This window comes from Ranitomeya imitator, chromosome 1, assembly GCF_032444005.1.
Source record: "Ranitomeya imitator isolate aRanImi1 chromosome 1, aRanImi1.pri, whole genome shotgun sequence".
Classification (NCBI taxonomy): domain Eukaryota; kingdom Metazoa; phylum Chordata; class Amphibia; order Anura; family Dendrobatidae; genus Ranitomeya; species Ranitomeya imitator.
The window spans coordinates 406,728,623-406,742,396 of NC_091282.1; the positions used below are offsets into that span (position 1 = coordinate 406,728,623).

A 13,774-nucleotide genomic window follows, 5' to 3' on the forward strand; every position below is an offset into this window, starting at 1 on the left:
AATATGAAGTAAAACATGCATGTCTACAATACCGAAACTGGTTCTAATTAAATACTAAATACTTTTAGCATATGCCATGATTTAGAATTTTGGGGAATTCTGTCCTGTTTTGCTTAGTAAATATCCCCCATGTTTTATATTCATTGGTAACCAGGTGTTACAGAAAAAGCAACAGGATACAAAGAAGCTTGCAAACCTATCTGCTCAGAATGAGAAGTGCGCCTCCGATCTTGAACAAAATATACAAAACATGCGACAACAACAGGCACAGCTTCAGAAAAAGCTAAAAGAGGAAAGTGATATAAAGCGGAAGCTGGAGTCAGCTGTGCAAAAGGACCAGCAACAAATCAAGGTACATGAAAAAGGCTGAGCCTCATGAATTTCAAGGGTCTAAAATATGATTTTATATATATATGTACATCTCACAAAATTAGAATATCATCAAGAAGTTATTTTATTTCAGTTATTCAATACAAAAAGTGAAGCTCTTATTATATAGAGTGATTACAAACAGAGTGATCTATTTCAAGTGTTTATTTCTGTTAATGTTGATGATTATGGCTTACAGCCAATGAATACTCAAATGTCATTTTCTCAGTAAATTAGAATACTTTATAACACCAGCCTGAAAAATCTGAAATGCTGGCCTAATGAAACGTATATTCAGTAAATGCACTCAATACTTGGTCAGGGCTCCTTTGGCATCAATTACTGCATCAATGTGGCGTGGCATGAACGCAATCAGCCTGTGGCACTGCTGAGGTGTTATGGAAGCCCAGGTTGCTTTAATAGGAGCCTTCAGCTCATCTGCATTGTGGGGTCTGGTGTCTTTCATCTTGCTCTTGATAATACCCCTGTAGATTAACTATCACCATTAAATCATTTTTTTCAAGCTGGTGTTATAAAGTATTATAATTTACTGAAATAATGACTTTTGGGTTTTCATTGGCTGTAAGCCATAATCATCAACATTAACAGAAATAAACACTTGAAATAGATCACTCTGTTTGTAATGACTATATAATATGAGTTTCTCTTTTTGTATTGAGGAACTGAAATAAATTAACTTTTTGATGATATTCTAATTTTGTGAGATGCACCTGTATATACAGTATATATGTATGTATGTATTGTGAGGCAGTGACCCCTGTTACAGCTAGGGGGCACTGTTTATGCTCTCCAGAATGCGCACGGAGGCGCAGTAAGGCCATGAGGGGGTAATGCAGTCACAGGTGTAGCTGTGATTACAAATGGTGAAGCAGTGACTGATTAAAATCCCTGTAGTATAGGGAGGGGTGAGTCAGTGTTGGTCTTGGAAGCAGACAGAGCAGTTGTCTGCAGAGCACTCCTTGTGTGAGGCAACACAGTGGCACGTGGAGCCAAAGGGGCTGACACCCTGCGTGTCGGACTGTCTCTTGTTTTCCCGGCTGCAATCAGGAGGATACAGCGTGCTGTGCACTGTGTGAGGTTTTTTTTGAACATTGTCTTGTTTTGAACTTGCTTGGGTCACTGCCGTTTCACTGCTTGCGGTGCTACCGCTGCCTTACAGTGTGTATATGTATATATATATAATATATATATATATATATGTGTGTGTGTGTATGTATGTATGTGTGTATATATATATATATATATATATATATATATATGTGTGTGTGTATATATTGTGATGCAGTAACCCCTGTGACAGCAAGGGGGCGTTGTGAGTGCTCTTTGGGATGTGCATGGAGGCATAACTATTGTGATAATGGTGGTGAAACAGTGACTGGCTGTGTTGTGAATGGCCGATATGTGTCGCAGAGGGAGTCTGCGTAGTAAGTCTGATGTAAAGTTGTTCTTTCTGGGACCTGTAGTCCCTCAAGAATGTTTATATGTATGGTGTAGTTGTAAGGGAGACTTACTAGGCTAGTTGTGTGAGATGGGCGGGACAAACTAGCCACACATCCACACTCCCATCCAGGGGAGTGGTTAGGGGTATATAATGTGACCAGGGTGTGGGTCACATGGTCCCTGTATATGGTGGCTGTGAGGTTCCTGTGTGGTTCCAGTGGAAGGTCCTGGAGAGCCTGTGTGTTGGGAGGTTCTGGGAGTAGGACTGGATCCCTGAATAGCACACTGAACCATCTGTGTTGGATTTCCTGGGAGTAGGAGTCCTGAATAGCACATGGTGGGGCTTTGGTGGTCTGGGGTGTTGGACAGTGGTCCTGAATAGCACCTGGACAGGTCACATGCTGGAAGTATGTGTTGGATTTCCTGGGAGTAGGAGTCCTGAATAGCACATGCTGGAGTGTTGGGAGTTTCTGGGAGTAGGACCGGATCCCTGAATAGCACATAGTGACTGTGGTTCTGGACGGACTACGTTGGGGGAAGCTACCGTCCTTCGGTGGGTCTGGACTGACTAAGATATGCTGCCCAGGCAAGTTGGTGATCCCTGTGAGGCAGCTTTTCCGGAGGAGTGCACTGACGAGGAGTCGGCAGGTGGAGCAGGAGCTCCCATAAGGTACCATTGACTGTTGGTGCTTGTGACGTTCCATGAACTGTGTGGTCTCCCACGATGACTGAACAGAGTGAGGTTCGGCGTGTTTAGAGACCGCGACCCAGTGTCATATGCGCTGTATGTGACTTGGGACATTGGTGAAGAGTACGGCGTACAGACACCCATGGTAACTGGGCGAAGTGAGAGGTCCAGCATGTTTAGTGTCTGTGAGACAAAGCCGTAAATGTAAGTTAAAGCCGTAAATGAAGTGTTAATATAAAGCTGCAAGTTAACATCACCAGTTGGTGCCTAATGTTTTCCATGGAACGTATAATATGAACTGTGCATAACCCGGTTTATGACCCTTTAATAAACCGTATGGACTGTTTTGTGTTCAAAAATCCCGTGCCAAGCGAGTGTCCCCCAATACACTTAGTGAGAGCAATCTTACAATATATATATATATATATATATATATACATATACATTTCACATTATGCATTTCATCAACAACAGGCACCAACTGGTGATATTAACTTGCAGCTTTGTCTTCAACACTTCATTCACGGCTTTGTCTCACAGACACTAAACATGCTGGACCTCTCACTTCGCCCAGTTACCATGGGTGTCTGTACGCCGTACTCTTCACTAATGTCCCAAGTCACATATAGCGCATATGACACTGGGTCACGGTCTCTAAACACGCCGAACCTCACTCCGTTCAGTCACCGTGGGAGACCACACAGTTCATAGAACATTACAAGCACCAACAGTGTATTGGTACCTGACGGGAGCTCCTGCTCTACCTGCTGACTCCTTGTCAGTCCACTCCTCCGGGAAAGCTGCCTCACAGGGATCACCAACTTGCCTGGGCGGCATATCTTAGTCAGTCCAGACCCACCGAAGGACGGTAGCTTCCCCAGCATAGACCATCCAGAACCACAGTCACTGTGCGCTATTCAGGGATCCGGTCCTAGTCCCAGGACCTCCCAACACACCAGCATGTGCTCTTCAGGAAGCCTCCTCACATGAACCGCACAAGTGACCTGTCTAGGTGCTATTCAGGACCTCGTCCAACACCCCAGGCATATAACCTGTCCAGGTGCTATTCAGGACGTCAGTCCAATACCCCAGGCATATGACCTGTCCAGGTGCTATTCAGGACGTCAGACCGACACCCCAGGCCACCAGCAAGTCCAAAGCCCCACCATGTGCTCTTCAGGACTCCTACTCCCAGGAAATCCAACACAGGTTGTTCAGTGTGCTATTCAGGACTCCTACTCCCAGGAAATCCAACCACCAGTATGTGCTATTCAGGACTCCTACTCCCAGGAAATCCAACACATCAGCATGTGACCTGTCCAGGTGCTATTCAGGACCTCTGTCCAACACCCCAGGCCACCAGGACGGACCAAAGCCCCACCATGTGCTCTTCAGGACTCCTACTCCCAGGAAATCCAACACAGGTAGTTCAGTGTGCTATTCAGGGATCCGGTCCTACTCCAAGAACCTCCCAACACACAGGCTCTCCAGGACCTTCCACTGGAACCACACAGGAACATGTGACCCACACCCTGGTCACATTATATACCCTTGACCACTCCCCTGGGTGGGAGTGTGGATGTGTGGCTAGTTTGTCCCGCCCATCTCACACAACTAGCCTAGTAAGTCTCCCTTACAACTACACCATACATATACACTCTTGAGGGACTACAGGTCCCAGAACAACAACATTGCATCAGACTTAATACGCAGACTCCCTCTGCGACACATATCGGCCATTCACAACACAGCCATTCACTGTTTCACCACGATTATCACAATGGATATGCCTCCATGCACATCCCAAGGAGCACTCACAGCGCCCCCTAGCTGTCACAGGGGTCACTGCATCACAATATATATATGTATAGTAATATATATATATATATATATATATATATATATAGTACAGACCAAAAGTTTGGACACACCATCTCATTTAAAGATTTTTCTGTATGTTCATGACTATGAAAATTGTGCATTCACACTGAAGGCATCAAAACTATGAATTAACACATGTGGAATTATATACTTAACAAAAAAGTATGAAACAGTTGAAAATATGCCTTATATTCTAGGTTCTTCAAAGTAGCCACCTTTTGCTTTGATGACTGCTCTGCACATTCTTGGCATTTTCTTGATGAGCTTCAAGAGGTAGTCACCGGGAATGGTCTTCCAACAATCTTGAAGGAGTTCCCGGAGATGCTTAGCACTTGTTGGCCCTTTTGCCTTCACTCTGCGGTCCAGCTCACCCCAAACCATCTCGATTGGGTTCAGGTCTGGTGACTGTGGAGGCCAGGTCATCTGCCGTAGCACCCCATCACTCTCCTTCTTGGTCAAATAGCCCTTACACAGCCTAGAGATGTGTTTGGGGTCATTGTCCTGTTGAAAAATAAATGATGGTCCAACTAAACGCAAATTGGATGGAATAGCATGCCGCTGCAAGATGCTGTGGTAGCCATGCTGGTTCAGTATGCCTTCAATTTTGAATAAATCCCCAACAGTGTCACCAGCAAAGCACCCCCACACCATCACATCTCCTCCTCCATGCTTCACGGTAGAAACCAGGCATGTAGAGTCTATCCGTTTACCTTTTCTGTGTCGCACAAAGACACGGTGGTTGGAACCAAAGATCTCAAATTTGGACTCATCAGACCAAAGCACAGATTTCCACTGGTCTAATGTCCATTCCTTGTGCTCTTTAGCCCAAACAAGTCTATTCTGCTTGTTGCCTGTCCTTAGCAGTGGTTTCCTAGCAGCTATTTTACCATGAAGGCCTGCTGCACAAAGTCTCCTCTCAACAGTTGTTGTAGAGATGTGTCTGCTGCTAGAACTCTGTGTGGCATTGACCTGGTCTCTAATCTGAGCTGCTGTTAACCTGCGATTTCTGAGGCTGGTGACTCGGTAAACTTATCCTGAGAAGCAGAGGTGACTCTTGGTCTTCCTTTCCTGGGGCAGTCCTCATGTGAGCCAGTTTCTTTGTAGGGCTTGATGGTTTTTGCCACTGCACCTGGGGACACTTTCAAAGTTTTCCCAATTTTTCGGACTGACTGACCTTCATTCCTTAAAGTAATGATGGCCACTGGTTTTTCTTTAATTAGCCGCTTTTTTCTTGCCATAATACAAATTCTAAAAGTCTATTCAATAGGACTATCAGCTGTGTATCCACCAGACTTCTGCACAACACAACTGATGGTCCCAACCCCATTTATAAGGCAAGAAATCCCACGTATTAAACCTGACAGGGCACCCTTGTGAAATGAAAATCATTCCCGGTGACTACCTCTTGAAGCTCATTAAGAGAATGCCAAGAGTGTGCAAAGCAGTCATCAAAGCAAAAGGTGGCTACTTTGAAGAACCTAGAATATAAGACATATTTTCAGTTGTTTCACACTTTTTTGTTAAGTATATAATTCCACATGTGTTAATTCATAGTTTTGATGCCTTCAGTGTGAATGTACAATTTTCATAGTCATGAAAATACAGAAAAATCTTTAAATGAGAAGGTGTGTCCAAACTTTTGGTCTGTACTGTGTATATATATATATATATATATATATATATATATATATATACTAGATGGTGGCCCGATTGTAACGCATCGGGTATTCTAGAATATGCATGTCCACGTAGTATATTGCACAGCCCACGTAGTATATTGCACAGCCCACGTAGTATATTGCCCAACCACATAGTATATTGCCCAGTCACGTAGTATATTGCCCAGTCACGTAGTATATTGCCCAGTGACGTAGTATATTGCCCAGCCACGTAGTATATTGCACAGCGACGTAGTATACAGCACAGAGCCACGTAGTATATTGCCCAGTCACGTAGTATATTGCCCAGTCACGTAGTATATTGCCCATTCACGTAGTATATTGCCCAGCCACGTAGTATATTGCACAGCGACGTAGTATACAGCACAGAGCCACGTAGTATACAGCACAGACACGTAGTATACTGCCCAGCCACGTAATATATTGCCCAGCCACGTAATATATTGCCCAGACACGTAGTATACTGCCCAGCCACGTAGTATATTGCCCAGACACGTAGTATATTGCCCAGCCACGTAATATATTGCCCAGACACGTAGTATACTGCCCAGCCACGTAGTATATTGCCCAGACACGTAGGTAACAGATTAAAAAATAAAAAATAAACATATAATCACCTTCCGGGGGCCCCTTGTAGTCCTGTCACCTGTGTGCGGTGCACACGGCAGCTTCTGTTCCCAGGGTTGGTATGAGCGCAGGACCTGTGATGCGTCGCGGTCACATGACCGTGACGTCATGGAAGGTCCTTCTCGCATAGCATCTTTGGAACCGGAACCTGCCGCTTGCACTGCCGAGGACAGCACGCACGTCGTAGGGTGAGAATAACCTTTTTTTTTTCTTTTTTTTTTTTAAATTATTATTATTTTTAACATTAGATCATTTTTCTATTGATGCTGCATACGCAGCATCAATAGTAAAAAGTTGGTCACACAGGGTTAATAGCTGCGTAACCGGAGTGCATTACACCGCGCTGCGGTAACACTGGCATTAACCCTGTGTGAGGGCTGACTGGATGACAGGAGGGGAGTATGGAGCGGGCACTGACTGCGAGGAGGAAAGAGCGGCCATATTGCCGCCGGACTGTGGCCGTCGCTGATTGGTCGTGGCAATGGTCGTGGGTGTTTTGCCACGACCAATCAGCGACTTGGATTCCATGACAGACAGAGGCCGCGACCAATGAATATCCGTGACAGACAGACAGACGGAAGTGACCCTTAGACAATTATATAGTAGATATATATATACACAACTCTGGCAAAATTAAGAGACCACATCAAAACCCTGTCATGGGCAGCCCAATCTTCAGTCCTGAACCCCATTGAAAACCACTGGAATGTAATCAAGAGGATGATGGATAGTCGCAAACAAAGAAGAACTGCTTGAATTTTTGCTCCAGAAACAGCGTGAAAGACTGGTGGAAAGCATGCCAAGACGCATGAAAGCTGTGATTAAAAATCATGGTTATTCCACAAAATATTGATGTCTGAACTCTTCCTGAGTTAAAACATTAGTATTGTTGTTTCTAAATGATTACGAACTTGTTTTCTTTGCATTATGTGAGGTCTGAAAACCCTGTTTTGTTTTGTTTTTTTTAATTATGACCATTTCTCCTTTTCAGAAAAAAAAATGCAAAATTTATTGCTTGGAAATTCGGAGACAAGTTGTCAGATGTTTAGAGAATAAAAAAGAACAATTTACATTTTACTAAAAAAATATATCTATAAAGAGAAAAATCAGACAAACTGAACATTTTATAGTGGTCTCTTAATTTTTGCCAGAGTAATATATATATATATATATATATATATATATATATATATATATATATATATATATATATATATATATATATATATATATATATATATATATATATTATTATTATTATTATTTATTATTATAGCGCCATTTATTCCATGGCGCTTTACATGTGAGGAGGGGTATACATAGTAAAACGAGTACAATAATCTTTAACAATACAAGTCACAACTGGTACAGGAGGAGAGAGGACCCTGCCCGCGAGGGCTCACAATCTACAAGGGATGGGTGAGGATACAGTAGGTGAGGGTAGAGCTGGCCGTGCAGCGGTTTGGTCAATCGGTGGTTACTGCAGGTTGTAGGCTTGTCGGAAGAGGTGGGTCTTCAGGTTCTTTTTGAAGGTTTCGATGGTAGGCGAGAGTCTGATATGTTGTGGTAGAGCATTCCAAAGTAGGGGGGATGCACGAGAGAAATCTTGTATGCGATTGTGGGAAGAGGAGATAATAGGGGAGTAGAGAAGGAGATCTTGTGAGGATCGGAGGTTGCGTGCAGGAGAGTACCGGGAGACACGGTCGCAGATGTATGGAGGAGACAGGTTGTGGATGGCTTTGTATGTCATGGTTAGGTTTTTGTACTGGAGTCTCTGGGTGATGGGGAGCCAGTGCAGGGATTGACAGAGGGGAGAGGCCGGGGAATAGCGGGGGGACAGGTGGATTAGTTGGGCAGCAGAGTTTAGAATAGATTGGAGGGGTGCAAGAGTGTTAGATGGGAGGCCACAGAGCAGGAGGTTACAGTAGTCAAGGCGGGAGATGATGAGGGCATGGACTAGGGTCTTTGCAGATTTTTGGTTTAGGAATGTGCGGATCCGTGAAATATTTTTGAGTTGGAGGCGGCAGGAAGTGGAAAGGGTTTGGATATGTGGTTTAAAGGAGAGATCAGTGTCAAGGATTACCCCAAGACAGCGGGCTTGTGGGACTGGGGAGAGTGGGCAGCCGTTTACTGTAATGGATAGGTTCGTTGGGGAGGTCGCGTGAGATGGGGGAAAGATGATGAATTCTGTTTTGTCCATGTTAAGTTTTAGAAATCTAGTGGAGAAGAAGGATGAAATAGCAGACAAACATTGAGGGATTCTGGTTAGTAGGGAGGTGATATCTGGTCCAGAGATGTAGATCTGTGTGTCATCAGCATAGAGATGATACTGAAAGCCGTGAGATTCTATGAGCTGTCCCAGGCCAAAGGTGTAGATGGAGAAGAGCAGGGGTCCTAGAACTGAACCTTGCGGGACTCCGACAGATAGGGGGCGAGGTGAGGAGGTGGTGTGTGAGTGGGAGACACTGAATGTACGGTCATATATATAATGTGTCCAGTTGGAAAAAGTTATGTCCTGTCCTGTGAAATCTGAATTTACATGGGTTATCCAGTCCCATGTAAAAGTTTAAGGGTAATGATTATCTTGCCAGTCCCTCCCCACACCTTGTCCCAGGTTCCCTGCCAGTCTCTATATTCTGGCCTGTAGCAAGGTGGATTTCACACTTACATGCGACTGTTACCATGAACACCACTGAGGTCAATTCTACAACTGTTGGTTGGCTGCAGTGGTTTCAAGTCTGTGTCAAAACCTCATTGCCGGGGGCCAGGACACAAAGGCCTGCCTGGGACCTTGGAAGCCGTGGTATCAGATCAGTGGGGGATCAGTAACACAATATTTTATTATTTTATACCATTCTAAGCTTGAGAAAAGAAAGGAAAATTGTCACAGTCCTATTTATTATTTTGTTTAGGTCAGGTAATGTAAAGAGTTATTCCCAACGTAAATATCCTCGGGATATGCCATAAATCTAATATATAAAGCTGAATGTGTGTGTGTATGTGTGTATGTCCGGGATTGGCATCTGCACCGTCGCAGCTACAGCCACAAAATTTTGCACAGTCACACGTCTGGACCCCGAGAGCGTCATAGGCTATGTTGTGAGGCGAAATTTTAACCCCGCGCGTTCCAATTCACCAAACAATTTTGCCCCTATCTACATAATGGGGAAAAACTGAAAGGAAAAGTGTTGGAGGCAAATTGACAGCTGCCAGATGTGAACAAGGGGGAATTAAAGAGTGAGAGCGACGGCGCCAAAGAGTATATACCGTACAGTTGCTAAGGTGGGGTCCCGACATGGGATACCCACCACACACGGGGATATGAACACACACAAAATGCGCCACACACTACCACATGCTTGAACACATATACCACCCTCAGCACACATTTCACCACACATACACCAACCTCTCCATATAAAAGTCGAAACACAAAAGTCGCCGCTCAAAACTCGCCTCACGCAAAACTCACCACACGTGCAAAACTCACCTCATGGAAAACTCGCCACACGCAAAACTTGCACACGTGGAAAAATTGCCACATGCACAAAAGTTGCAATACATGCAAAAGTTGCCTCACACAAAACTTGCACATACTCAGAACGCACCACATATAAAACTCGCCACGCACAAAACTCGCCATGCGCAAAAGTTGCTGCACACAACTTGCTACACTAACCTGTCACATGCAATTCGACACACAAAAAGTTTCTACACGCATGTCGCCACACAAAACTCATCTCACAAAAGTCGCTACATGCATGTCGCCACATGCAACTCAACACACACAACTTGACACATGAAACTCGCCCTAAAACACACACAAGTCTGGTATTCTCCTTCAAAAATAAAAATCTGATTAATAAGCAGACAAACTACAAGAGCAACAAATGTACCATATAGGAAATACGGCAGCTGTCAGTCACATGACCTGTCTATTATGTGTATGTGTGAGCTAATATATACTGCCAGGGGGGAGGGCTTCCTGTTCGCTGGGGATTTATCAGGTTGCCAATTTAGCTTACAAATACTGAGGTAAAAATACTGACCAAATAACGTGTGAACGCGGTCTAATACAGGAGGAGATGACATACAGATATATACTATATACAGGGGAGATGACACACAGATATATACTATATACAGGAGAGATGACACACTGGTATATCCTATATACAGGAGGCGATGACACACAGGCATATACTATATACAGGAGGAGATGACACACACATATATACTATATACAGGGGAGATGACACACAGGTATATACTATATACAGGAGGAGATGACATACAGGTATATACTATATATACAGGAGGACATGACACACAGGTATGTACTATATACAGGAGGAGATGACATACAGGTACATATTATATACAGGAGTCTGATGTTGTATATTGTTGGCTCTATTTATATTTTTATTTTTTTGAAGTGCATCCATGTTACAGATATATGTTTTATAACTCTCTTCCCCTTATATGGGGAATACATGGTTCTCTATGGAGATCTTGAATAGTATATACAGTAGGTGTGTTGATTCCCCGGCTCCGTGCGCCCTTGGTATTTATACACGACTGTGCGGTGTTCTTGTACGCCATGCGGTGCCATACCCCTACCTGTCTGTTACTATTTTATTAATAAAATAATATTTTGTTATTTTTTGAATTTTGGGTCGTCTTTTTGGGGTCTTTTGACCCACTCCTCTTTAATGCACATCAGCGACTAGTTTGTATATTGTGTCCTTATCTTTATCAGCATTGTTATATCCATTTTCTGATTTCCCTTTTGGGATTCATTATTATACTGACTTTAGTCGTGTTTTTGTTTAATTATTATATACAGGAGGAGATGACACACAGGTATATACTATATACAGGAGCAGATGACACACAGGTATATACTATATACAGGAGGAGATGACACACATATATACTATATACAGGAGGAGATGACATACAGGTATATACTATATAAAAGAGGAGATGACACAAATATATACATATATGAAAAAGTTTAGTACAATAAACCTCATTTCAAGGCAGAAACATTACTGTGTCCAACAGTTATTAGATATATGAAACTGAAATAGCTGTTGCAAAAAAAAAAACAATTTTTATAAAACATTAAGCTTATGATTAATAGGGGTGCCCAAACTTTTTCATATAACTGTATATAGAGGAGGAGATGACATACAGCAGGTATATACTATATACAGGGGAGATGACATACAAGTATATACTATATACAGGAGATGACATACCGGTATATACTATATATAGGAGGAGATGACATACAGGTATATAGTATATACAGAAGAGATGACATACAAGTACTGTATATACTATATACAAGAGGAGATGACACATAGGTATATACAGTATACAGGATGAGATAACATACAGCAGGTATATACTATTTACAGGGGAGATGACATACAGGTATATACTATATACAGGAGATGACATACAGGTGTATATTATATATAAGGGAGATGACAAACATGTATATACTGAGGGGAAAATGAGAGGTGTGAGGTGAAAATGAGGGCTGTGAGGTGAAAATGAAAAGGTGTGAGTGCAAAATGAGAGGAGTGAGGGAAAATAGTGGAGTGAGCGGAAAATGACAGATGTGAGGTCATAATGACAAGTGTTAGGGGGGAATGAGAGGAGTGAGGGGGAAAATAAGAAGAGTGAGGGAGGAATGAGAGGAGTGAGGGGGAAAATAAGAGGAGTGAGTGGGAAAATGAGAGGTGTGAGGGGGAAAATGAGAGGCGTGATGGGAAAATAAGAGAAGTGAGGTGCTATAACTAACCACAGATATTCACTATGCCCAGGCAACACCGGGCTCTTCAGCTAGTATACATTAAAAGTGTAGCAGATACAGGTGAGAATTGCATCTAACTCAAGAATGGGATCCAATCGTATGCTGATAACAGTGGAGCGGTGGTCAGAATCCCTAATTTATTTGTACTGGAATTCTGACCACACTGAAAGCGGCATATAACAGGGTCCAATTAGCAAGATGGATGTGGGATGTGCATCTGCTAGCTATACATGAATGAGCTATTTTGTGGATATACCATAAATGTATGAGACAGGAATACCCCTTCAAACCCAATATGGATTGGTAAATGGAAGCTATCCTGATGAAAGTCTCCATTCAGATTATATCTTTTATTTTTTTCGAACAATGGGAACATTTTTTATCACGGAAAACCATTCTCTAAAGAGTGGATGCATTTACTACTTTACTTTTATATGTCGCAATGAGTTCTCAAAAAAGGGTACATTTATATTTTGAAGTAAAACAATATCCATCTAGCTTGTATATACAGTAAGTTTATTTCATGTCTCTTTCTGCATTCAGGAGCTTCAGCTGAAGAACGAGCAACAGCAGAAGATGCTGAAACTGAAAAACGAAGAGATTGCTGCCATTAGACGGCGAAAGAGTACTTCAAGTATTCCAGACCAGCTTCAGCTAGTAAGTGCCTCCTTTACTTTCCAGATACTGCTTTCTATTCAGAGGACTGCTGCTTGTCACAGAGAAAGAATGGGAGAAGACTCAGGACCTGGGTGGTAGCTTACTTGAAAGTTCATCATGCGCGTAACAAGTAATATGTCGCGAACCTATTCCTCTTTAGGCTCATGTACACGGACACAGAGCCTGTAAAGCAGTGCAGGAAGCATGGCTCCTTAAAGAGAACTGTGCCGCCTGGCTGCCCTGCCGGACAAGCTATATTGATTGACCACTTAGGGTTCTCATGCATTGGTTATGTACTTTTTTTTTCTTTGAGAATTGCAAAATTGTAGGAAAAAATATAAAACCAGAGCAAAAATAAAACCAAGCAACCATGCCATTTTCTACATAGTAGCATAGATAATGCTCCCTCTGCCTTAAATATGCAGCACGGTGCCTTTAATAGAGTTATCTAGAACTAAATCATTTTCTACTATGAGCCAAAAAACTAACAGGCAAGTAGTTGCTTTTTCTATCCGTCACTGGCATAGAACAGTCATTGACTGCTCCTGCCGGTGATTAAGCTGCTACACATCAACAGAGCAACTC

General features: G+C 42.8%; 1 protein-coding gene across 1 annotated transcript in view; it reads left to right on the top strand.

Annotated features, from left to right (window-relative positions):
• The window catches only part of KIF27 (kinesin family member 27), a 110,550-nt gene that overhangs the window by 56,658 nt on the left and 40,118 nt on the right, over nucleotides 1-13,774 (top strand). Inside the window, exons 11-12 of the mRNA XM_069762724.1 lie at nucleotides 155-352; nucleotides 13,076-13,189. Of these exons, the coding sequence (XP_069618825.1) occupies nucleotides 155-352; nucleotides 13,076-13,189 (312 nt within the window). The remainder of the gene's footprint in view (nucleotides 1-154; nucleotides 353-13,075; nucleotides 13,190-13,774) is intronic.